This window comes from Corvus cornix, chromosome 20 (genome assembly GCF_000738735.6).
Source record: "Corvus cornix cornix isolate S_Up_H32 chromosome 20, ASM73873v5, whole genome shotgun sequence".
NCBI lineage: Eukaryota > Metazoa > Chordata > Aves > Passeriformes > Corvidae > Corvus > Corvus cornix.
In genome coordinates this window covers 11,257,455-11,282,076 of record NC_046349.1, presented here as the reverse complement: position 1 = coordinate 11,282,076, position 24,622 = coordinate 11,257,455, and the positions used below count along the sequence as shown (strand labels likewise).

Genomic DNA, 24,622 nt, shown 5'->3' with positions numbered 1-24,622 from the left:
TTCCGCGGCGCCCCGCCCGTTCCGGCTGCTCGGCGGGGAGGGCCGGGCCGGGGGAGCCATGGAGGACGCCGATTACTTCGAGGGCAGCGCGGCCGAGTGGAGCAGCGAGGCGGACGGGGGCGCGGTGAGAGCCGGGGGGAGCGGGGCGAGGGGCGACCCCTGGGCACAGACCCCGAGCGTTTCCCTGAGTCTGGAGCATCCTCCGGGAGAATCCTGGAGTATTCCCCGAGAGGGACCCGGAGCGACCCCCGGGTGGTTCCCGGAGCGTCCCCGGGCCTTCCCGCTCCGCCGCGGGGCTCCGGGCTGAGGCGAGAAGGGCCGGGTGTGAGGGGAGGAGGCCAGGGTGCGCCGGGCCCGGGGCTCCGGGGTTAAACAGGGGGAAGGCGGTGCTGGTTTTTGTGCCTTCTCCGTTATAATCGCTGTTTGTCAGCGGTGCAGGTCGCCTGCGGTGCTGAGCCGAGGTGTGTGTGATGCTGTGGGCAAAAAGCCTGAATGTGGGAGTGTGGGGGAAAACGGGACAGGGGAGGCTGACCTGACTGTGCTTGTGAACAGCAAGATGATGAGGATGGGGAGGGAGAAGATGATGCTGAAGTCCAGCAGGAGTGCCTGAAGAAATTTTCAACCCCTGACTATATAATGGAGCCGTCTATATTCAACACATTAAAGAGGTGAGTGTAACCTGATGTGTGTTACGGTGTGTTAGAGGTGTCACTTTGTATGGAAATGTGTGAAAATATATAAATAGTGCTGTTGTTTTCCCTTTAAATTTAGAGTTCGATTGTTTTTTAGTTTTAATATGACTCAGTGTGTTCTTTTGTGATCCTTTCATCAGGTATTTCCAAGCAGGAGGATCTCCAGAGAATGTTATCCAGCTCCTCTCTGAAAACTACACTGCAGTGGCACAGACTGTCAATTTGCTGGCAGAGTGGCTCATTCAGACAGGTATGATATGTGATACAGTGTAATTTGGGTCTATAGTCTTTCTTCCATCAGAAATAAATGAATTTGTGGCAAATTTGATCATACACAGGAAGTGGATTGCTGTAAAGTTGTCATCCTGTGTGTGGCTAAATCTCTTGTAATAATAGCTTTATTGCACTTGGAGAATAATGAAGCAATATGTTGATGAAATGCCAGCAAACTGCATTATAAAAGGTTTTATAGTTTAAACAACTGCATAAATTATAGTTTCTTTTAAATTTCATTCAAAGGGCAAGGGTGCTGTTATATAGACAGTATAAACAGTGTTTGATACTTTGTAATAGAATTATATAATCATTACATTACCAGAATTATTATATTATGAATTCAGAAATGTAGAACTGCTCATGGCTATTTGTATGTTATTTTGTAGAATACTATCAAAGGTACTGATAATCAGTATATTAAAAGGATGAACTTTAGTGTGTAGTAATGTGGGTTTGTGCCCCAGCCCTGGTATCCCTTTTTTGGTTAAGATACCCCTGCATTTTGGTGTCACACCAGTAACAGTCCTGGGGATGACTGGCATTGCTTTTTGTGTGTCTGATGAGGAGAGCAAGAGAAAGGGACTAGTGTGACCTGCCTGAGATCCTAAGCAGTTTAGCATTGGGGAAAAAAATGTGGAGAATCTGTAAACCTGTATCAGCGTGGCTCTGTAGTAGAACTGATGGCTCTCCTCTCATCTTCTCTGTGTTGATAAATTTTGTAGTTTCTGTTCTCATTGGAAAATGTGAGGTACTGCTGCTGCGTTCCATTGGACTGCATTGCATCTGCCAAGTGTTTTATTCCTTCTGTGCAGGTGTTGAGCCAATGCAAGTCCAGGAGACTGTAGAGAACCACTTAAAGAGCTTACTTATCAAGCACTTTGACCCTCGGAAAGCAGATTCCATCTTTACAGAGGAAGGAGAGGTGTGCATGGAATCTCTGTTGCTGTCTCTACAGTGGATGCTTCCTAGATGCCTTCATCTGATGGAGTGGTGGATGGTGGGGGAAGGGAAATTGAATCCTTAAAGCTCAAAGGAACAGCTGGTTTCAGAAAACCTGCTCTATCTCACTGGAGTCCTCAGAGGTTTAGAGAACTTGGAAATTTGGAATGCATCCTCCTTTGTAATAAAGCTCTGTAGAACAACTTGCTGGACTTGTGAGAGGTAAAAGCCTTGCTTTTTATGATCCTGACAGCTAAATATTCTTAAATTTCTCTCTGTTGCTCTGATCGTTTCAGACTCCAGCCTGGCTTGAGCAAATGATAGCACATACCACGTGGAGAGATCTTTTTTACAAATTGGCAGAAGCCCATCCTGATTGTTTAATGCTTAATTTTACTGTGAAGGTACTATACTTAAGTGTAATAAATAAGAATATCCATAGAGGGCTAATTGTTCTGGCACTAAATATTAGCTGTGGTCTTGCTTGTATTTTTTATGTATTTGTGCTAATACTAATTAGTAAAAGTATGCCTTGGTGGGAGGACTTGTGCTACAGGTTGCAGTAAGTGTAATTTCCCAGTCTGAAGTACTGTTTTTTCAGTTTTTGTTTCTTTTTGTTTGTTTGTTTTCCTTTACTATCTGTTCGAAAATTCTGGATTTCTGCTGCAGTGGAACGTTTCAGTCAGTTTTTTATGTTTCTGTGAAAAGAAGAGAACATTATATTTTGTTGTGCTCTGCTATATTTTATATCATTATGCTTTATTTTTGCTACATCTTTATTGGTTTCCTTTTCTGAAGACCACAATATGAATTCCAGTCAGTGTATGCAGAGGTGCAACGTAGATTCTGTGTTCTTCTAGATTTGTTAGGATATGAGAAATACAGCTGTAAATAACACACGATTTCTGTGATGTTTTTATTTTTATAGCTTATATCTGATGCTGGGTATCAGGGGGAAATAACCAGTGTTTCAACAGCATGTCAGCAACTAGAAGTATTTTCCAGAGTCCTGCGTACGTCTCTGGCAACAATTTTAGATGGAGGAGAAGAAAACCTTGAGAAAAACCTCCCTGAGTTTGCTGTAAGTTTGGGGTTTTGGGTTTTTTCCCGTTTTATGTGGAAAAAGAAGTGTTCTGCTCTCTGGTTAGGAGATACAGACCACTGTGGGATTGTAGCCAATCTTGATGTTCTACAAAAGCCTATGAAGAGAACGTATTGAGTTAAAACCTAGAAATTTATGCTTTTTGGTCATTCTGTGACCAAAAATTCCTTGGGTTGCTTATGTGACACTTCTTACATTATTGTAAAAAGGTGTAGGTAGAAATGTTGTCCGTCACATTTACTGCAAGATCTAAAGATTAGTCTCGTCAGTCCCTTGACAAATGAAAATCATTCTTTTCTGATCCACATCCGTGTGAAAGTTGCCATCTGAATCAACCCAGCATATGTTCTGTGTTGTGAAATAGCACAATGATTTTCAGAGGGCTTTGAACTTCTCTAAGTGTTTAAATACTGCAGAGAAAGTACTGAGCATAAGTAGAATACATTTTCCTCTCAATTTTGGCATTTAAGAAGTGAAGTTCTCAATTCAGCCATTTCTTTTTGCATGGTTTCAATCTGTTCTGTACTTTCCTCTTGGCTGTTGGGTTTTTGGCTCTGTTGTTTAGTTGCATACACTTCGGGGTTTTTTTCCTTTGCAATTTTGCTGTTTGGTTTTTTTTCTTCCCCTTTACTCTCACGGCAATGTAATCACAGAAACACACTGGGATGTTTGTTGCTGACTGACTGGTGAGGTTTGTGCTGTGCTTTCACAGAAGATGGTGTGCCATGGAGAACACACGTACCTCTTTGCTCAATCCATGATGTCCATCCTGGCCCAGGAGGAGCAGGGGGGCTCCGCTGTCCGACGGATCGCTCAGGAGGTTCAGCGATACGCCCATGAGAAGTGAGCGGCGGCTGTGGGATCAGGGAAATGTAACTCACCAGGATCTGTAAACTCTGCTGGCTTTTGCTCATTCTTGATTACCTTTAACCAGCAAAAGGAGAATTTTTAGCTGAAACAGTACAGGGCTGGTAGCAGGGCTTGAATTTGTGGAACAGCAGAAAAATTCGGTGTTCTGTACCAGGCAGACCTGAAACTGGAAAAGCAAAGACTTTTAAGTTTCTGTCTATTAAGAAATATCTATTTTTATTGTTCTATGAACATTTTGGAAATAAACAAGGCAAACACAAGCCTATTTTCTGGAATTACCCTAAGGCATTACATCCCATAGAATATGCCCTGTTGACTCAGTGAGACTTCATCTAAAATATCTGAATTAAGAGAATAAGTCAGTGTGTGTGTTTCTCTTCCTGCAGAGGCCATGATGCCAGTCAGATCACCTTAGCACTGGGTACTGCAGCCTCCTACCCCCGAGCTTGTCAGGCTCTTGGGGCAATGCTGTCCAAAGGAGCTCTGAATCCAGCAGATATCACTGTCCTCTTCAAAATGTTTACAAGCATGGACCCACCTCCAGTAGAACTGGTCAGTAGTTACCTGTTTGTAACCTCTGAAACTTTATTTCTGGTACAATAGCACTTGGAAGTGGGATGCCTTGTGCTAAGTGTTGTATGGACACAAAAGTTAAATTAGCACTCACCCCTCTGTGGGGGGTGTAGGTAATTGTAGGTAATGTCTAAATGTGAAACTACTACTTGCATTCTGGTTTGCATTAGGTTATTGGTACTTTTGTTGGAGTTTTTAATCATTCCGAGTTGTCTTTTTACATGTAACTAAATTAAATGAACTTTACTAACACGGGTTTTGGTAACAAAAGGCAAGATTTTGATACTCTAGCAATATAGTCTGTAACTGATGCCTTTTTTTCCTTTTTTTTTTCCTGTCAAAAGTCTGCATCTCTTCAGAAAACTGTTCAATGTACTCTTAAAGGAAAATGTGTTATCTGGCTGTATGCAAGGTATATCAGATGCAAAAACTCCATTCTTAGTCACCTCTCATAATTCTCAGGCTCTGATAAACTGTTCATTCTCTTCACAGATTCGAGTGCCTGCATTTCTGGACCTCTTCATGCAGTCCTTGTTTAAACCAGGTGCTAAGATCAACCAGGATCACAAACATAAATATATCCACATACTGGCATATGCAGCTAGTGTTGTAGAGATGTGGAAAAAGGTAATGTTCCCTTCTATGAATAATATTATTTTTACCTACAGCAGCCTGCCCGTGCTGAAGAAAATACATGGTTGTGAAGTTGCTCGGTTTAAAATAATGTATTCAGCTTGATTTACTTATTTTAATATGACATGTTCCTGCCTGCAAAGGAGGTGATTAAAAAGTGTCGATCCTGATCAAACGAAGGTCTGAGTACACTGAGAAATAAATAAAGCAAACATCCTTATACTCATAATTAATTCTCTTAAACTTGCGTGCGAGTCTAAATTTTGAGACACCGGATGCAATCCTAGGCTTATTGCAGGTTACAACTCCTTTCCTTAAATAACCAAAAGCATCTGCAACTTTTGCATTCAAACATTGCAATAATTTTGCAGAACAAGAGAGTCAGCATCAACAAGGATGAACTCAAGTCGACCTCAAAAGCCATTGAAACCGTTCACAATCTGTGTTGCAATGAGAACAAAGGAGCATCAGAGCTGGTTGCAGAACTGAGCACTCTCTATCAGTGCATCAGGTGAGCAGAGAGGCTGGGAATCTCTCATGAGGACATAAATCCCATCTTTCACACACAGCTTGTCCTTCTTGGGTTGCAGAACATATTTTTCTGTGCCAGTGCAGAAAGATGGCAGATTACTTTGGGTTCTTAATAAAACTTGCGTTTATTTTTCCTGCTGCTGTGCTAAAGTGATCTCTCTCTCTCTGTAGGTTCCCGGTGGTGGCTATGGGTGTCCTGAAGTGGGTGGATTGGACGGTGTCAGAACCACGGTACTTCCAGCTGCAGACCGATCACACCCCAGTTCACCTGGCGCTGCTGGATGAGGTAAGAGTGTCTAGAAAACTTGGCTGGAGAGCAAGAACAGTTCTGATTCTTGTGTAACACCCAGTGCACTGAGTGCCAGTCATTTGCAGTAAGGCAGTAAATATGCAGAGATGAATCTATTCAGCGTTAATTATTTGGTTTTGTCAGCTCAGCATTTATTTATGCCAGGAAAACTTGGGCATCATAGAAAGAAATGATGGAATGCTTTTCTAAATTAATTTCTATCTGGGACTGGACATCAGTGTAAATTCGTCTGGTGCATTGTGTTTTAAATTGTGGTTCTGAGGATGTCACTTTGCTGTTTTGTTTGCAGATTAGTACATGCCATCAGCTTCTTCATCCCCAAGTTCTACAACTTCTTGTCAAGCTCTTTGAAACAGAACATTCGCAGCTGGATGTGATGGAGCAGGTGATTCTCAGAGGATTCTGTGTTTTTGCTACTTCACATCAGTCACTCTTACCCAGTTCAACAGCTTTTGCTCTCCCAAGAGCTCTAATCTAGAAATGGTTAAAATGTAGCATGGCAGATGTTGAATAAATTAACCTTGCACACTTTGGAAGTTCTAATGTGTTGGCTCTTCCCTCCCTGCACCACCAGCTGGAGTTGAAGAAGACTCTCCTGGACAGGATGGTTCACTTGCTGAGCCGAGGGTACGTGCTGCCTGTTGTCAGCTACATCCGCAAATGCCTGGAGAAGCTGGACACGGACATCTCACTCATCAGATACTTTGTGACAGAGGTCAGCAGCAAAAACTACTGCAGATAAGTTTAAAATGAGCTGCATGTGTTTTGGCTATTCAGAAATACTTCAAGTTCAGGTCAGATTCTAAGCGATGTCTCAGTGTTCACCAGGATGTGATTTGGTCCTACTGATCCTGACTTCTGGAAGTAATAAGGTGCTCAACAGAGTACCACAAGAATACATAATTAATTACTTGCACTTAGGACCTTTTGTTCTCCGTACAGCTACTTGTATGCTTCCAAAACTGGTATGTGAATTAAATCTTGTCCCTCCTACCCCTGTAAGTGGAAGAATCATCAGTTTTTGTCTGCTGTTTCAGGTGCTCGATGTGATTGCTCCTCCATATACCTCAGACTTTGTGCAGCTTTTTCTTCCAATCTTGGAGAATGAAAGTATTGCAGGCACTATAAAAACAGAAGGTGAACATGACCCTGTCACTGAGTTCATAGGTAAGTCACATTTATTCCTTGCATACCTGCTTGCATTTGTGTCTCTTACAGCTTGCAAATAATGTTTAGGAGGAAGATTGCGAAAAATAGTAACCAGCTATTTTCACAGACAACTTCCCTTTTAGGGGCCTGTGTTTAGCAATTTTCCTGTAATCAAGAATCTGTGGGCAGTAGTGAAGAAAGTGAAGATAAATACTGCTTTTTGGGAACTAGCACGGCAGCAGGGAAAGGAGAGGAAGGAAAGTCATCTGTCATAATATTATATTCCATCCTAAACCAAAAATATCTGTCCAGGCCCTAAAATCCTAATTATTTACATAATGCAGAAATCCATATGCAATTATATAAATCAGAGATTCATAGTAACGTACTGAACTGTCTCTTTTTTTTCTCTCCTTTTAAGCTCATTGCAAATCTAACTTTATTATGATGAACTAAGTAGTGGAAAACATCAAGAATGCAGACAGAGCTCACGATCACTGCTTTGCCATGCTCTCCACCAGTGAGGTTCTAAAACTCGGCAACGCAGCAGCAAAAAAAACCCAACACAACCAACAAACCTAAAACATGGAGGAAAAGGTTGAAGGGCATTTGCTTGACTTGCGTAGTGACCTTGAAGTTCTTATCAGAGGAGTGCTTGTGTTTCATATCAGAGAACTGTTCCTGTCATTTGGAAAATGGAAGGATACCAAAGGCTTTTCTGTTGTTACACAAATCCATATAAATCAATGTTCTGAAGAGGATGGATATCAAGAAACAGATGTATTTGAAAGAACATTATTTTGGTTACTTGCAGAATTTGTCACTGATTCTTTGTGTAATAAACAAAATCTGAAGAATGGGGAAGGCAATTCCTACTAAAAACACTTTGCAGATAGTTCTCTGAATAGGTCTTGAATGCTCTAGGCTTTGATGTTGCAAGTTGTAAAAAACAGGAATTTGTGGGATTGGCTCTGTGCTGCAGCAAAGCCCTAATGCCTGTTTCTCCCCTTGGCATTATATTAGAATTATGAATATCCTACATGAAAACAAAAAACCTGTTTTGTGTAACACAAGAGGAGTTGTAACAGTCAAGGTTAGTTTTGCATTAACAGATGAATTCTATGGGAGTGTGTTACCTTTCAGAATCTATTTTTTGCTAAATAGATGCATCAGATGTTACTGGTAAGTTTCATTACCGTGTCATTACTGTCCCAAAATATGAATGTGTGCTGAAATTTCATTACTGTTTGTTGTGGCTTTGTTTTTATACTTATCTCTACTCTGTCCTGGCTGATGCCAAACAGTGAGAGATACACCCAACAATATAAATTACCTTTAAATAAAGGTGTTTGTTCTTTTCCAGCGATGTCTTTCAGTTTCATTAAGAGGACTCATTCTCTCTGTTCATGGGACTGAATTCCTCTTTCCACCCCTCACTTTTAAACAAACAAGCACATTTTGCATTTCCAAGCACATTTGTTTTCTGAAGAACCTACTTTCTAAAAGACACTGAAATTCTAAGTCCAGCTAGATGTAAATGAAGGCACCTGAAAAGGGCAAAAGTTGCTTATCTTTGAATAGAAGATTTACTATTATTCCAGCTAACTCTCACCATTTAAACTTGCATGAGACCTAGTCTTCATAATTTAAGTAAATTGTAACATTAACAACAGAAACTATTCACCCTATAGGCAATCAATTTAGGATGCAGCCCTGTACAAGCTCTTAGTGATAATCACTGCAACTTTGCCAGCAGTTTAAACAAGATTTATTTTTGCTTTTCCGTGTTCAGCTTGGTATCACTTCCTCTAAACAGTTCCTCTGCACTGCTCCCTGGAGATGATTTTTAACGTGTTAAACCTTTTGTGATGCTGTGACCATGTTCATACGCAGGTGTTTGAAGCAGCATCGTTGCTGTATCAACGTGTCCATCAGGCCTTTCACAAGAAAAAGACCAGTGAAAACAGCAGCATCGAGGTGGAAACAACTACACACATGCATTAAGAAGCTCTTATAATAAATACCCAGTCACATAAGAGATAAATATGTTTATTAAATGCAATTAACAATGCCAATTAGTAACATTGGATATGGCACTGATTTGTCAAATTAGTGAGGAGTTCTGGGTTATGGCAATTTAGATTTTGCCTCTTCAGAAGAAAAGGGCACAATCACATATTAAAGCAAGAAATTTGAGCAAAGACTAATTAGTTAGGAAGTGTTTAGACTGTCTTTTGGTCAATTTCCATTATAGCATTTTGGTGGATAAAAGCAACCTCATCATTTGAGACTTCCAACACCACTGTTTCACCAGGAGGTCCAGGAAAGAGGGTTTAATATTTTGAATTTATCATGTCCAGACTTACCATGGCTTTTGCATCATTGCAACATCTTTGGTTAGTATTGTCAGAGCATTTAAAATAAGCTCTAGACCCAAATATTGAGTATACTTTTCCAATACCTCTACATGATTTGTATTTAAAAAAATAGATATTTACATGTACAGATTCTGTAATTCAGTCAGTGTGATTTTAATACTGTGCATCAAGGTAGACAACTCCTTCACGGGTGAGTTACTTCAAGATGTAAATAATTATCTCAAGGCAGTTCTGTATTTTTTGAAGGCATTGCATGTTTCATCTGGGCTAGTTTTGCAGAACTGCCTGATGGTGTTGAACTGTGAGAGTCTTAGGCTACTATTCTTTAAACAAAAAGAGGTTGTGCTAGGAAGCTTCCAAACAAAGCACCTAAACAAAAAGGTGTACCATGTAGAATCAAGGAAGTATAGGATCTCCATAGGCACAGTCCTCTTCAATAGCCAGATTGTAGTCTGCTCCTCTTCCACCCTTATAGGCACTTGTCACAATCCTCAGCCATCCTCTTTCACCCTGTAAAGGAATTAATTTGCATTGTAAATTAGGAAACACAACTGTAGAAATTGTATGTTTTGTCTGCTCTGCCAAAGCTGATAATTTAAGTGAATGTAGGAATTCACTCAAGCTGAAGTGTAACCCTGGATTCATATGGAGCAACCTGCTTTGGTGAATTTAGATCCTACTCATCCAGTTTAGTATGTGATTGGATTTTTGCCTACAACTAACAGCAACTTCCAGTTGCCCGTAACAAGAGTTGCACACCCTTGAAAGGTAGAATTTGGGATAGAGCTGACATTACTCCAGTAGCTTTGGCCAAATATTCTTGTCTTCAGATTAGCTGGGTTTCATTTTTAAACTACTAGTCTAGTTCAAAGACAGTTCTAACTTCTATATCCACAGACTGTAGCTTTGCAAGTGACAAACCCCACCTTCCCTCCAAAGTCAAAAGTATGTTCCCATGTCTCCTTACCCAAGGCTCACCCCAGGAGTTACGAACTATCCAATATTCTATCCCATTCTCCACTCCCCAGCCAGCCACAGACACGATGTGATTCACTGTAGGTGAGGGGTTGTACTCGGTGTACAGTCCCCCCGTGTAAGCATCCAGCTTTTCAGTAGCCATTATGCCACAGCTGTAAGAAAACAGAGAGAGAAGTTTTCATACAAGGGGATCAGGGCAGGGACCTGGCTAAAAACCAATTGGTTTTCTTGCATTTTGAATTCTGAGCTCAGTTTATGTACAAACTGAAGTCTGCATATTAGTGCAGAACTTCGTCACGTACTAGAGTGAAAATGTACACTGAGTTTCAAGTATTTCACTCCCTATATTACTAGTATATAAACATTTTCTTTTTTACCTAATTGGCCCATTAACATAGATTTCTGCCATCATTTTTTCTCTTCCACTGATAGATCCATAGTCAGCAACTTTCCAGAGAGTGTAGTTCTTGATCACGTGGCATTCTCCAAAAGTGACACAAGTTCCACACTGGTTGAACTTCTTACACTCTATAAAACAGAGGTGAGAGTACCACTGCAGGAGGTTGCTTTTCTTCAAATGAAGTAATAGTCGGACACTAAGCTTTTATAATTCAATTGAGGCAGATATTAATAACTTCAGAGTAATTATTAATACATATTCTCTCTGGTGAACTCAATTATTTTCTGGAAACCACATTTAAAGTCCCTATTGTCACCAGTTACTGTTCTTTACTTCGTAAGTGCTTCATTGAAGACATAGAGAAACCATTCCAGTCATACATGACCAGCCAAAGGTTAAATTTCTCCTTTGTTCAGCTTGAGGTGACACTTGTAAATATTTCAGTACATTAGAGATTGTGTGTCACAGATTTATGAGATTAAGTTAAAGCAATCCAGCTGTGCAAACTTGCCTGAGCATGATTTAGTGCTACGCTGTCTGTATGGAGTAGGAGACACACACAGGCCCGTAAAGAAAACCTGTTCTGTCAGTCAAATGGCAGGAACCACTACTCTGAAAACCCAAGAATACACTAAACCTGGGAAGAAATCCTACAACAAAGCAGAGACATCCTACTTTGATCCTTGGCTTGGTAGTTGTTGCAGGTCTCGTCGGGAATGCCGTGGTCGTGGGCATACATCCAGACCCCAGAGTGGTCCCCGCCCTCGCAGGACCCGGCGTCAGCACAGTCGATGACATTCTGGACAGACAGGTAGGCAGAAGGCCAGGCACCTTTCCTCTTGATGTTGATTCGGTCTGTAAGGATAAGAAACTGGGGTTTGTGACTGGCATGCGTGGGTGGCTACACACTGCAACTGGTTTTGAAACTGCTTCCTCTTCATTGAACCTGTAACTGTTTGCAGACAGCAGCACTTGTGGTTGGAAAAGCCTCTGCTGTCTGCAGTGAGGAACACAGCATGACCTAATTCAAACCAGAGGCTGAGTTATTATTGTGGGTTTCCATTAGGAGGGTTTTTTTCCATTAAAAACTCAGCAAAAACATGCAGATGAGTAAGCTCTGTCTAAAGCCTTGAAGAGCCCTAGACCTCTTTTAATTTAAAAGAAAACTGAAAACTTCTGGATCTGATTTCTGACTTTGACAGCAAAGAGTTTTCAAATACACATCATAAAAACAGCTCTGACCAGTATTTTACAGGAGTAGAGATTTATGTGTAAGACCATGCATAAACATAAGCCTGTGGAGCCCAGGTTGCTGGCTCTGAGAGACAGTCTTAATGCAACAGAAGGCTTTCAGAGTGATCTCCTTGCTGTTACATCAGCATCTCACTGTTATCCTGCCATCTCAGACAGGCACTGCCACCCTGCTGCCTTATTTTGTCAGAAACAAGCAGCTTACTTGGCAGAAAAGCTTCCTGGAGTATTCATAAACTGCTTCTCTGCATTAATAGCCTTAACTGCTGCCACTGTAATACTTCAAATCCTATTAGTACCAACAACATTCAAACATTCTCGACAGAACTAGGAGCTATCATCCCACCCTAATCTTCTGCAAGTTGCTGTATTTTACCTATCCTAGTACTTCACTCCATCCTGGCAGGTGTCATACATGTCCATATCCTTGTACTGCCTAGGACTCTATCCTGCATGATTCCTGCTGTCTGCTCACACCTGCCTTGTCTTCCCCCTTCTCCCCAGTTTCCTCTATTTCTACTTCACAGGTAAATTTCCTACAGCCTCCCTGTGAAAGCAGTGCTTCTCCAGCACGTAACTGTTGCATGCAAATCAGGTATTCTCTCTAGAACCATTACTTCTCCATCTGTAGCAAACCACTGCTTCCCCTTGACTGAGAAAAAGGCCAATAGGAAGATTCCTGCTGAAATCAGATTTGTGTGTCTGCTGTAGTGGTCGGTTCATTTGAATGACAGGACTCCTTTGTTGACAAGAGGCAACTTCTTTCATTTCCTTATTCCCAGCATGGCTGGGGAGCCCCTGCTGTAGTGCAGCAGGCTGAGGTACCAGAAAGGGAAGGAGACCTGACAACTTTTTTGCATCTGCTGCTGCCATCACCACACCTCCGAGGGGAGGGCAGAAACCCCAGCTCTCACCCCAGGACCTAAAGAGCACTTTGGGAGGACCTATGGCCACGTTCCTTCTGCACACAGGTTTTTAACCACACACCAGCATTCCCTCCTTGTTCCCTTTGGATAAGGTGGAGGCAGCCTCACTCTGATTGCTTTTTCTATTGAAACCAACCTTCCTTGCCTTCACCGTGGGCATCCCCACTGTTCTGGTGTATTCACAGACATCTCAGCCTCGGTTTTGCTGCGTTAGTCCCTGCAGTGATTTAGCACCTTTTACCAGCTGTCAGTAACCTGAAGCTAAACTTCCTTTGCTTCCCGAAAACTCCCGATTCCAGCGGGGAGCCAGCCCGGCAGGTGAGCCCGAGCGTACCTGCCAAGGCGCTGGTGCTGCCGTGGGCCCAGCAGGACCCGCAGTACTGGGGGATGTGCTGGTTCCGAGTGGTGCTGGCGTAATTCACCCCGTCCACGTTCCTCCAGTCCCAGCTCTGCGGCAGCGCCGACACGTCCAGGTACTCGTGCGGGCGGGGGTACGTCCTGCAGGGGGACGGGACGAGGAAGTAGCGCCGGCATCCTCGGGCGGAGGACGGGCGGGTGTTTTTTTTAAAACCACGGATTTCACCGAGTTTCGTAAGGAGGCCGCGAGTGTCCAGCGGGGCCACGTGACCGCCCCCCCCAGCCCCTCAGCCCTCCCCAGCCCCGGCAGGGCCGGAGCGGCCGCGGGCCCCCCCCAAAGCCTGGCTGTGCCTGCCCAGCCCTTGCCCAGCGCTTCTCTCCGCCGACCCGGGAGGGGCCCAACCTCACCTGAGTCCGGGAGCCTTGCGCAGGGCCGGTTTGTAGCAGTGCTGCCCTTCCCTGAAGTAGAGCCCGGCGCGGGCGGGCGGGCAGAGGCAGCCGCAAAGCAGTAGCAGGATGAGGGGCTGGAGCAGCGTGGCCATGCTGGGACAGCGACGGCTCCCGGGGTATGGCCGGCACCGGGGTTTAAGGGCGGCGGGAGGCGCGGAGGGACGGGCGGGGCGGGGCCGGGCGGGCGCGCTCACCTGCGGCGGGCGGGGACAGCCCTCGGGGAGCGCCCTGTGCCGGGCTGCGCTCCGCTGAGCCCGCGCCAAGGCCGCCCGGTGGATCTCTTGGGGATGAGGAACAAACTGAGATCCCGTGTTCCCAGCGCCCAGTGACGTTTCCAGCTCACACGCTCAAAAATCTGATCACATGCGTTGTGACAAGAGGACTTGTATCTGGGCCAGGCCCTGTTACAGGCTTCTTTACCTTTGGTCTGACACCTCAGCATTGCGCTACACTGTGGCCAGCGACTGTGACTGGTTTTTTTGTTTGGTTGTGGTTTTTTCCTGGTCCCAAGTTCTGAATTTCTCAAGCCCTTTAATGCTACAATTAGCAAAGAAACACAGGCCTGTGTCCATTTACTCGGCTGCTCCTTAGGGTTCAGGCATCTGAAAATTCTTTATTATCTGCTAGAAGATCTACTCAATAGTAAAAACAGTTTTCTAATTTTCCTGCAGAAGGTTCTAGTGACTGTGTGAATGGATTACCAGTCTCCTTTCCATACATTAGCTAGAAGCTTTCATGTTTGATAAACAGGTTTAGTAAACCACAAACAGTTCTCCCCTCATAGCTTCTCTTCCTTAGCTCTCAGCACTTTTTGTAGAAGGCCTGAGGCTTATTAGGTCCACACTATGAATAGAGAAACTGAGGCACTGGGAACCAATGCACCAAAAGAAATGGCAAAGAAAGAACCAAGCCTGTGTGTTGAATGCAATGGTTTTTGGTAGCATTCCTAAGGGTGATGCAGCTAGCCCAGGTTAGCTGAGACTTGCATCAGCTCGTCTGGTAGCCATACACAGATCTCTCTAAAATTACCTGATGGCCTGTAGCCAGGCTTATCTCAAACTGAATAGGCTTTCCTCTCAACAATCTTCTCTGCTACTCTGAAAAGCCAGTTCCTCCCATGAGGAGATTGACAGCTGGACTGTCAATCTCTCAGAATCAGACTTGAAACCAGTCAGAATTTACTCGTGAGAATATTACAGTGAAATTCTGCAGCTTTAGTAAAACCTACAGAGAAGGCCAAGAAGATAATTAATAAGAGAAGATGTTCTGGACACAAAGGGAGGATGTTCTTGTTATGTTATATTGAGAGTGTACAAAGAAAAACTTGTAGATAATGTGTAGCAACTATACTTTTGCTTGTATAGCTGGTTGTTTACTGCCTGAATGGTCATTGCTTGTTAGACAGCCTTGTCATTGTTTGCTAAGCAGCTAATCCTAAATTAGACCACAGCGATTATGAAGAGGTATAAGAATAGCAATAGAAAAAATAAAAAATCTTTCTACCTTTCTCAACTATAGTTTATGACTAGTGTGGCTTTTATGTCCGCCTTGACAACAGCCACACTCCCAAGCAAACTGTATTTTAAAAACTAAAGGCATTCCAGAATGCCTCCCTTCACATGCATATTTTTCGCCAGTGGGTTGCAGCAGAAAGACCAAAAATCAATGAAAAAACCAAAAACAACAACAAAAGGCCCCATAACCACAAAAGCCTGGCTTCTTTGTGGTCTCAGCTCAAACCCATCACCAGGGCTGTGGTATCTGGGGCCTGCTCTGGAGGCACTGGAAGCAGTGGGCAGCCTGATAATAGACACTGTAGGACAGCTGTAATAGCTGTGCCCAGTGCCAGGCTGCTCCTAATCTCCCCGGTGCCAAAAGTCCCTCGGAGTCAGCTCATCCAGCACAGTCCCCTCTCTCCCCAGTGACTCTGCTAATCTGCAGCTGCACATGTGCCACAGCCGTTCCTGGGAAGTGCCTTGGGCTGTTAACAGGCTTGGGGCTTCTCAGGGCTGAGCAGGGACAGGCCTGCAACTAAATCTACACAGAAACACGCCCCTCATAAGCTAGGTCTGGGGTAAAGTCAGACTTAGAGGTTCACAGAAATGCAGATGGGAAGGAGAGGGAAAAGAGGCCCGAACCCACATCTGCTTCACAAAGCATCTCAGCTACCTGGTGTCATGTGCCAGAATTTTTAAGACTCTATAAGGAAGCACTTCAGAGGAGGCACATGATTCTAGGGAGCTATTTTCAGCAAGAGGAAAAACCCTTATTTAGTGATTACATATTTATTTCACTTCTCTTTTTCCCCTTTCCTTCTGAGATGTGCTCAGCAAATATATTTATTGCTGAAATTATTTTGTCATATTTTTGGACAGTGAATTAGCACCTTCAGCCTCTTCTTCCCAAGCTGCGTCTTTTGTGAATACATTGCATATTTTAAAGAGTATTTATTTAGTGCCAGCAGCTCTCTGCTGACATTGTGTCAAGGCAGCTCCCATTCAGAATCCAGCAACTGAATATACAGCTCAGATCTCCATTATTGCTCTTAGCTAAGGATGGTTGGAGAAAACAAGTATGAAATGTGCATAAATAAAATGAGATTTGCTTTTAAAGTAAATGTCCAAATAACCTTTTCAGAATTCTCTTAGGGAATTGTAGAGAATATCCAAAACCATTGTGGGAAATATTGTGAATGTGGCAATTGGACAGAACTTTTGCATATCTTGCTGGGTAAACTGAATGGCTTAGAGAATACCTATCTTTTGTAAAATGATAAAATGATTGTGTTTTAAGGAAACAAAATTAATCTACCTGAACTCAAAGTCTTCCTTTTATTGCTCCCTACTGAGTATGCTCATAGCATGGCAGACAGGATGTTTGCTCTCTACTCTTTTGCAATGCGCTTCTGGTGCTGAACTCTGTGTTAGGAGCAGTTGTGTTTCTTCATTGGCTGGTGGGAGAACTGGAAGTCATTGAGCAGTGGGGGAAGCCTGGAATAAGCTGATTTTTCTTCTGGAACAATATGGAAGTTCAGAAATTCCTTATCTCTAGCAACCCATAAGGTGGCAAAGTAGTTACCTTCAGTGAGTCAAGCCAGTGTCACCATTTAATGTTAAATAATTTAAGGTGCTTTTCTAATTATAGTTCCTTTCCCCATCCTTAAAGGGAACACTTGCAAGGCAGTGGCAGTCATTTGACATGTAATGAAACTGCTCTAGGCTTCCAGAAATTAGTCCATCCTGGGTTTCTGCTGCTCAGTGATACTGGTCCTGGTTATCAGCAGCCAAACATGACTGTGTTGTGTTTTGTTCTGCCTCACATAGTTTCCTTTAACACAGTGAGATGTTTCACTCAGTGAATGTTACAGTTCACTTCAGACAACTTCAGTGGAATGGAGTTTTCACCTCTAACATTTTCCTGGCAAGGTCTGAAGTACATCTGAGATATAAGAAATTAAGAAATATTAGAAATGCAGTTATTTCTTAATGTCAGGAAATGAAGAGAGAGAGGGAGAGAGAAAGAGCATCCGTGCAACCTAGCCACAAGTTAATTCAAGTTTTGGCTGTAAATGATGGATTCTTATAACTTTTTAAGGACCATGCATCACTGAGAGTGCAGTGTTCTATCTATGTATTACAAAGTATTTTTTGTTACTGCTCCTGTCCCCCTCCTGCATGCAGTCAGACACTGGGAATAATGCTTGTTAGTGGAGTTTTCCTTGCAATGCACTAAATGTTGTGATTATAGGAGGCCCCTGCTCACAAGTTGTTACTGTTTTTATTATGGGTGTTGTCCTCTATGACTCATATGATGCTAAAATTTAAATTATGTTGCAGAAGCACATGTGCTTAGTAAATTAAGATCACTCACTTTGGGCTATAATCTCTAGATATGCACATACATTTGTATATAGATTATGTCTAATATAAAATAATGAAACACAACTAGAATATGCACATATATTCATGCATCACGCTGCTGCACAGAGAACTGGAATCAATTGTGAGAGGGTGCATGTGACAATGTTGCTTTCCAAGCCACTCAGTGATGCACCTGTTCTGTTGTACCTGTACCCAGGCAGTAAAGAGGCCCTTGGCTCCTGGTGCAATGCCTGGGGCTGGCTACTCCCCTGGCTGGCTGAGTGACAGTCCCTCGGGTATAAAAGGGCCCCTGGGGCGGGGCTGTGCTGGGTGTAGCTGATAGAGCAGCAGGCAGAGGGCTTTTTCTGGGGACTGCAGCTGGAGAGCCCTGGGTGAGGTTGTAGCCACCAACAGGTCCGAGCCACACAAAATGCGTGAAATTGTGCACCTGCAGATTGGCCAGTGTGGGAACCAAATTGGATCCAAGGTAAGGTCTCTTTTCAACACTGATCATTAGTAGGAGATCAGAGGTAGCAATGCAAACATCATCAATGGATGGGGACTTTTGGGGGGGAACAATTACCTTGTTAACTCGATGATGGGAAGCATGGCATGTTAGCAGGGAACTTGAGTACTTTGGTATGAAAAGCCAAAAGCTGGGTTTGCTCCTCATGCAAAGTTTAATGTTCATTTGCAATAGCCATGGCACAGTGATTACAAGTGCTCCAGAGCATTCCTGCTGGGACTCATATTCCCAGGGGGAGCTCATACACTCTGCAAAATACTGGGACAAGTGATGGAGCCAGTAATTCCAGGGCTGTGAACTTGTGTTACAGGTACTTTAGTTCAGCCATGCAGCAGCAACTCTGCCACATTTTATTCATTAATATCATAGAATCATACAATGGTTTGGATTGGAAGGGGCCTTAAAGATCATATGGGATCATATTAATCAACAGCATAACCTGTGTTAAGAGTGTGTAAAGTGTCACTGGCCTCCTGTGAGAGACAGACGTCATTTGGAGTATTTTTGTGTAGCTCAAACACTGGCATGCTGTGACGCAGAGGGCAGTCACTATTGCTGACTTTCTAGGTTAGGAGTAAAAAAACCCTCAATTACTTCATGCTGTGTGATGTCCATCCTTTTTTTTTTTTTTTTAATTGATAAGTAGGGAGTTGTCAAAAAATTATCTGGTTTGGGCTGGAAGATCTTTTAAGACATGGGATAGTTGAGGGATGGTTCTGTTGTGTTCTTCCTCCTTTTTTTTCTTCCACAAATCTCATCCTGATTCCTTTTAATGGAACATGAAGCATGGAACATGCACAAGTTGGCAGTGGTGTATTTGTACACTCAAAATGGGACTGGATGCTAACCCAGGAGACTTTTAATATTAGAATAGCCTGGTCATTACAGTGGGTGGGTGTGACTGCATGAACACTGCTGTGGCTGCTGCCCAGATAAGAGCCCAGCACAAGAGCACATCCATGTGAGTGTCAAGATAGGGTGTTTAGGACCAGCAGCTGTTTGTGGAAAGCCTTGCTCATGTACAAATTTGCCTGTGCCAGCTTTGTCATGCTATGGTCCTATTCGTGCATGACAGGACTCAAAGCAACTCTCCCTAATCCACACCCCCACAACCTTTTAGTTAAGCTCATACCAAGTAGTAACTGTTATTTAAACTTTTAAATTAATATCAGTTTTCTTTTACTATAAAGAGAACAAATCGAGGCCCTCCACCTATTAGTGTGTGGGCATAGCATAAATGGTCTGCTAAACTTTTCCCTTGAATTTATTTGGGAGGGGTAGACAAGGATCCCTGTTCTGATCTGGTAAGTACATGGCAAAGCATCCCCTGCTTCAGGCACAGTTCCCAGAGCTGGTGCTGAACATGTTGTGCTGAAAATAAATAAATCATTCTCCGTGCATTGTACCTCTTTCCTTTTGCAGTTCTGGGAGGTGCTTGGTGAGGAACATGGGATTGACATCACTGGGAACTATCGTGGGGATTCACCACTGCAGCTGGAGCGAATTAACGTGTACTTCAATGAGGCTTATTGTAAGTGCTCAGCAGACCCAAGAGGGAGAGTAAAATAAGTAATTAAAAAACCCACAAAACCCCTAAACCACTATATAGGTGGATTGGACTTTCCAGAGTGGATTGTAAGCCTGTTTCTTTGACCTCTAGCAGTAATTACATGCATTCATTTTGTTTTGTTCCAGCCCATAAATACGTGCCCCGTTCCATCCTGGTGGACCTGGAGCCTGGGACGATGGACAGTGTCCGGTCCAGCAAAATCGGCCCCCTCTTTCGACCTGACAACTTTATCCATGGTATGGACAGCACACTGCCAGCAAACTGACTGCAGGCAACTGTCCCATGGAACTCCTTTCAGAATTCTCGTTAACTTTTTGGCTGTTCTTTCTGTAATTCTGTTCACAGGTAATTCAGGTGCTGGCAACAACTGGGCCAAGGGCCATTACACAGAAGGTGCTGAACTGATTGAAAACGTCATGGATGTGGTCAGGAATGAGTGTGAGAGCTGTGACTGCCTTCAGGGATTCCAGCTCATCCATTCCCTTGGTGGTGGCACAGGTTCAGGCATGGGGACACTCCTCATCAACAAGATCAGAGAGGAATATCCTGACAGGATCATGAACACCTTCAGCGTCGTGCCCTCACCCAAGGTATCCGACACGGTGGTGGAACCGTACAATGCCATCCTCTCCATCCACCAGCTGATAGAGAACACAGATGAAACCTTTTGCATTGACAATGAAGCTCTGTATGATATATGCTTTAGGACATTAAAGCTCACCAATCCCACCTATGGGGACCTCAACCACTTGGTATCCCTAACGATGAGTGGCGTCACCACCTCGCTGCGTTTCCCTGGCCAGCTGAACGCGGATCTGCGGAAGCTGGCTGTCAACATGGTGCCCTTTCCTCGCCTGCACTTCTTCATGCCAGGCTTTGCCCCGCTGACAGCTCGGGGCAGCCAGCAGTACCGGGCCCTGACGGTGCCAGAGCTCACCCAGCAGATGTTTGATGCTCGGAATATGATGGCAGCCTGCGACCCCCGCCGCGGGCGCTACCTCACCGTCGCCTGCATCTTCAGGGGCAGAATGTCCACCAAGGAAGTGGATGAGCAGCTGCTGTCTATCCAGACCAAGAACAGCTCCTACTTTGTGGAGTGGATCCCTAACAATGTCAAAGTGGCCGTGTGTGACATCCCGCCACGAGGGCTGAGGATGGCAGCCACTTTTATTGGCAATAACACGGCCATCCAGGAGCTCTTCATCAGGGTGTCCGAACAGTTCTCGGCCATGTTCAGAAGGAAAGCGTTTCTCCACTGGTACACGGGGGAAGGCATGGATGAGATGGAGTTTTCTGAAGCAGAAGGTAACACCAATGACCTTGTGTCCGAGTACCAGCAGTACCAGGATGCCACTGCAGATGTGGAGGAATTTGAAGAGGTAGAAGTGGAAGCAGAACCCAAGCCAGAAAAGGAAGCAGAGTAAAAAGTATCCAAACATTGTCCAAATGAGCCTGTTCACATTCACTAAAGACAAAGCAATAGCCATCATCTGCATGCCCAAAATAACATTCTTCAGAATTTTTTCCCTGCATCTGGCCAAGTATATCTGATATTACAACACAATGCTTTTGAAATTAATGGCAGCTCTGCTTTACTGTCTTAAACAACTGTTGACACTGAATCTCTCCCAAAACCAATCTACTATGAAGACAAATTGTCTCATAACAGCCTTTCCTGTAAATGCATTAACTTTTAGAATACAATCACCAGATACTGAATGTACTATACAGCCACTGTGCCTGTGTATATAGATCAGGATCATAAGCAATAGCAAATTATGCTGTCAGTTCATCACATTTATTTATTCTCAGGTAATCACAATCAACAGTCCCTTGTTGATTGTGAACTTGTTACTGGTTTAGGAACATGTGCACATCTCTAAGGCCTGCAAAGGCAGTGACTCTTCTGCTATCACTCCACAGACTGATGCAGATCTGCAGAAACATCAGGGGGAAAATGACTGAATATGCACATTCTTATTTTCTCTCACATTGCTGGCTTATATTATTGCAGAGCTTGTATTCATTATTATGGTGTGGTTTGTTTCTATTTCTAACTACAGGTTGAGTTACATTAGCACACTAAGTTGTGACATTGTGTAAAAGTTTTGGTGTGGTATTTTTTTTCCTAGGTACTAACTACTGTAAATTTTTTCCTAACATTCAGTACAACAAAAATGACATAGAATGGTTTGCAGCTTGTTAATATAAGTTACATGGAAGTCACTAAAACAAAATCATATTTTGCCTTCAGTGAAAAATTTCTTGCCATCACAGCTGTCTACTTAACAATGTATTTATAATATTCTTTTAAATAAAGATTATATACCATTCTATAAAACAGTTTTATACTTGAAACAGTTGATAGACAAGAACCCATAGTTTATTCTTGCAATAACTAACTTTGAATTGCATTCATTATACTCTTAGATGAAAAGGTTTGTTATACTCTGAAGAAAGTAATGCCTCATGTTTGAGTTCAGTCTTGGTGAAGGAACCTGAAGCCAATTCTCCTGTGCACTGGGACAATGTCACCCCTGCTGTGAGGACACACAGCAGCAGGAAAATGCAAATACCTCCCCCAAAACCACGCATGTCAAAGTACATCTTTGCCTCCCAGCCAAGAGAAATGTCACCCTCCATTTCTGCTTCCCAGGGAACGTGTGTGCCTCTCCCTCTCCTGCCTTTCATGACAAAGTGTTAATGAGGATAAACAATTCAGATTCCACTGTCTCCTTCCCCACCTTTTACATGAAACCAGGTCTCCCAATTCCTGATTCACTGCTCAGTGTCTCAGACAGATTTGGAGATTAGAATCCCAGCAGCACGTCCATGGCACAATACTCTACTTCCAGTTTTCAAAATAATATACTATGTTCTCTGTTGATATAGATTTTCGCCAGGATTTTTTTCCAAAGTAATCATTAAAATGTAGTAGGCAGGAAAGTTTTAAACAATTAAATCTCTCACTCACTTATGAACCTGAAATATCAGCATGAAACTCAAAAAGAGATTTGGCTTAAAAATAAACAGTGTTGCCACTGAATGTCCAGACTGTGGTAAAAGCAGTCTTTTATCAGAAGTGAAACCTGAATGTCTCTGCAGAAGAGAAACTTTGTTTCAAGAGGAACAACACTTTCCACACATTCAGAAATTACATTTATTAGGATGCCAATTTACATACAGAGGCAAGTTCTACAGTTCATGTAATGACATTACATCGCAGAGTCTTGAGCATGCCTACAGCACTGCAGTTATTCACCACAGATCAGCTCCTACAAGAGATTTAAAATATGAGTTGTTAGATTCAAGAGTATGTGTAAGGTACTCTTCAAATAAAAGGTAATAATAATATTTAATTTTAGATCAGGAATAGAAGTTGGTCTATTCAGAACAGAAAACATTTCAGCTGCTTGTGATGTATGCAATGCCACAAATAAAGGTACAAGTAGTATCTGTCTCGCAAAGAGCCCTTTGTGACAACGAGTTTGCTGATCAGGGGAAGGAGGAATTCAGAGAGGCTGTCTGCTGGCTTAGCAAGTATGAAGCATGTGAACATCACAGAAAAACCTGATGCAATGAGCATCACGGCAGAGCCCCAACTGTTCTGTGTAAGCCCACAAAAAGTCTGACCAAACCCCAAGTGGTTCAAGGCAGAGCTTGACAGACAGTACATCTCACTTCACTAATGAGATTAAGCAGTTTCCGATCTCACACGTAATCGGGTCACAGACACCTGCGCACACTCGCACACCAGCTGCAATCCCCTCCACTCCCATGCCTGGAAATCGAGCTGATTATTTCCAGATATTGGGGATTAACGGACTCGGCAGTTACAGACCATCGCTTACCTGACCCCCGCACTGCAGAGCTCCAACCCCGCGCCCAACCCACCCCACTCACTTACATTTCACTCCTTTTTGGGTTTCACCGTTTTCACCGTGGCCGCCGCCGCCCTCTCCGCCTCCGCTTTGTACTGCGGCTTCAGGGCGGCCCGCACGGCCTGGGCGCAGATCTGCGAGTACCGGATGTAGCTGCGGCCGGGGGACAGAGGGCGGTGAGACCCGAGCCCGGGCCCAAAGCCGCCTCCCCCGGCCCCAAACCCTCCTTCCCCCCCCACCGGTGTGACCGCACCCGCCCGGCACTCCCTGATAGCGCCTCCCCGCCACGCCCTCACTCCCGCCCTGTCGCGGGGCTGTCGCGACAGCGGTACCTGAGCCCGGCCTGTCGCCAATACGCCACCATGGCTGCGGCTCCGCGCGACAAGGTCAGCGCGCGCCGCAGGGGACGTACCCGCCGGCCAATCAGCGGGCGGGAGCTGCTCACGCGCGTCGCCGCTCACGGGTACGCGCCTCCTGCAACGACCAATCAGAGGGCTCCGTTCGGGCGCGCGGCTCCCGCCCTTTCCGCCTGACCCTCCCCGGGCTCGCCCGCCCCTTCTGCCCGGCCCGGGCGGCCCCGGGGCCGTGAGGGGCGGTGGGTGCGGCTGTGGCGGTGCCGGGCCGTGCCCGCGGGCTCATCGCAGCTGGTCCCGGCTGTGGCTGTTCGGGAAAGGTGTGGGCCTCTCCCCGTGTGGGAGGGTCCCGGCTCCGCCTCCTCCTGTGGCCGGCCGGGGCCTGCCTCGCTGTCCAAAACGATGGGAGTGAGTGTGTTGGTTCAGTGGTTCAGAGCCGGTAATTTGCCGGAAACATGATAAATGTTAAGGCGAAGTTTTCTGTGAGGCTCATGGCTAGTTATATAGCAGTTGTGTTAGTTACACATTAACTCCTTCCTAAATAGTTTGTTGTAATCTCAGAATCCGACCAAGTGGTTAAAAGGGTGGTTTTCGCATCTAAGTCTGTTCTTACCCCT

At 44.2% G+C, this 24,622-nt stretch overlaps 4 protein-coding genes across 6 annotated transcripts; 2 read left to right on the top strand and 2 right to left on the bottom strand.

The window, feature by feature from the left end:
* The first annotated feature begins 16 nt into the window (after positions 1-16).
* NELFCD (negative elongation factor complex member C/D) lies at positions 17-8,439 on the top strand. Of its 2 annotated transcripts, XM_010396822.4 has the most exons (15): positions 17-124; positions 553-668; positions 833-942; positions 1,781-1,890; positions 2,204-2,311; positions 2,836-2,988; positions 3,722-3,852; positions 4,266-4,431; positions 4,945-5,079; positions 5,457-5,596; positions 5,788-5,902; positions 6,216-6,311; positions 6,501-6,641; positions 6,964-7,093; positions 7,497-8,439. In XM_010396822.4, exons 1-15 carry the CDS (start codon positions 59-61, stop codon positions 7,529-7,531), a joined length of 1,752 nt encoding a protein of 583 aa, XP_010395124.1. In that variant the 5' UTR covers positions 17-58; the 3' UTR covers positions 7,532-8,439. The 2 variants fall into 2 exon arrangements, with proteins under 2 accessions (XP_010395124.1, XP_039419192.1); XM_039563258.1 differs by lacking the exon at positions 7,497-8,439 and having other exon boundaries at positions 6,964-7,476.
* A 669-nt stretch (positions 8,440-9,108) lies between these two features.
* CTSZ (cathepsin Z) lies at positions 9,109-14,003 on the bottom strand. Its single transcript, XM_039563260.1, has 6 exons — positions 13,774-14,003; positions 13,343-13,506; positions 11,507-11,686; positions 10,809-10,959; positions 10,421-10,583; positions 9,109-9,963 (listed from the first exon to the last, which is right to left on the bottom strand). The coding sequence occupies exons 1-6, from the start codon at positions 13,905-13,907 to the stop codon at positions 9,850-9,852; spliced, it is 906 nt and encodes a 301-aa protein (XP_039419194.1). The 5' UTR covers positions 13,908-14,003; the 3' UTR covers positions 9,109-9,849.
* Positions 13,849-22,099, top strand: TUBB1 (tubulin beta 1 class VI). 2 transcript variants are annotated; one of them, XM_039563259.1, is made up of 4 exons: positions 13,849-13,931; positions 19,624-19,732; positions 19,897-20,007; positions 20,117-22,099. In XM_039563259.1, the coding sequence occupies exons 3-4, from the start codon at positions 19,947-19,949 to the stop codon at positions 21,193-21,195; spliced, it is 1,140 nt and encodes a 379-aa protein (XP_039419193.1). In that variant the 5' UTR covers positions 13,849-13,931; positions 19,624-19,732; positions 19,897-19,946; the 3' UTR covers positions 21,196-22,099. The 2 variants fall into 2 exon arrangements, with proteins under 2 accessions (XP_039419193.1, XP_010395125.1); XM_010396823.4 differs by lacking the exon at positions 13,849-13,931 and adding an exon at positions 14,094-18,162.
* An 813-nt stretch (positions 22,100-22,912) lies between these two features.
* ATP5F1E (ATP synthase F1 subunit epsilon) lies at positions 22,913-24,094 on the bottom strand. Its single transcript, XM_039563262.1, has 3 exons — positions 23,985-24,094; positions 23,679-23,805; positions 22,913-23,046 (listed from the first exon to the last, which is right to left on the bottom strand). The coding sequence occupies exons 1-2, from the start codon at positions 24,014-24,016 to the stop codon at positions 23,682-23,684; spliced, it is 156 nt and encodes a 51-aa protein (XP_039419196.1). The 5' UTR covers positions 24,017-24,094; the 3' UTR covers positions 22,913-23,046; positions 23,679-23,681.
* Between the last annotated feature and the right edge of the window lie 528 nt (positions 24,095-24,622).

Excerpts from the sequence above, each read along its gene's own strand:
- ATP5F1E (XM_039563262.1), bottom strand. The coding sequence starts at position 24,016 with ATGGTGGCGTATTGGCGACAGGCCGGGCTCAG. Across the intron at positions 23,806-23,984 it reads TGGCGACAGGCCGGGCTCAG|CTACATCCGGTACTCGCAGA; the intron begins GTACCGCTGTCG and ends CCCCGGCCGCAG.
- NELFCD (XM_039563258.1), top strand. The coding sequence starts at position 59 with ATGGAGGACGCCGATTACTTCGAGGGCAGCGCGGCCGAGTGGAGCAGC. Across the intron at positions 5,903-6,215 it reads ACCTGGCGCTGCTGGATGAG|ATTAGTACATGCCATCAGCT; the intron begins GTAAGAGTGTCT and ends TTTTGTTTGCAG. Across the intron at positions 6,312-6,500 it reads AGCTGGATGTGATGGAGCAG|CTGGAGTTGAAGAAGACTCT; the intron begins GTGATTCTCAGA and ends CTGCACCACCAG.
- CTSZ (XM_039563260.1), bottom strand. The coding sequence starts at position 13,907 with ATGGCCACGCTGCTCCAGCCCCTCATCCTGCTACTGCTTTGCGGCTGC. Across the intron at positions 13,507-13,773 it reads CGCAAGGCTCCCGGACTCAG|GACGTACCCCCGCCCGCACG; the intron begins GTGAGGTTGGGC and ends GTCCCCCTGCAG. Across the intron at positions 11,687-13,342 it reads CAGCACCAGCGCCTTGGCAG|ACCGAATCAACATCAAGAGG; the intron begins GTACGCTCGGGC and ends TTATCCTTACAG.
- TUBB1 (XM_010396823.4), top strand. The coding sequence starts at position 18,106 with ATGCGTGAAATTGTGCACCTGCAGATTGGCCAGTGTGGGAACCAAATT. Across the intron at positions 19,733-19,896 it reads GTACTTCAATGAGGCTTATT|CCCATAAATACGTGCCCCGT; the intron begins GTAAGTGCTCAG and ends GTTTTGTTCCAG. Across the intron at positions 20,008-20,116 it reads ACCTGACAACTTTATCCATG|GTAATTCAGGTGCTGGCAAC; the intron begins GTATGGACAGCA and ends TTCTGTTCACAG.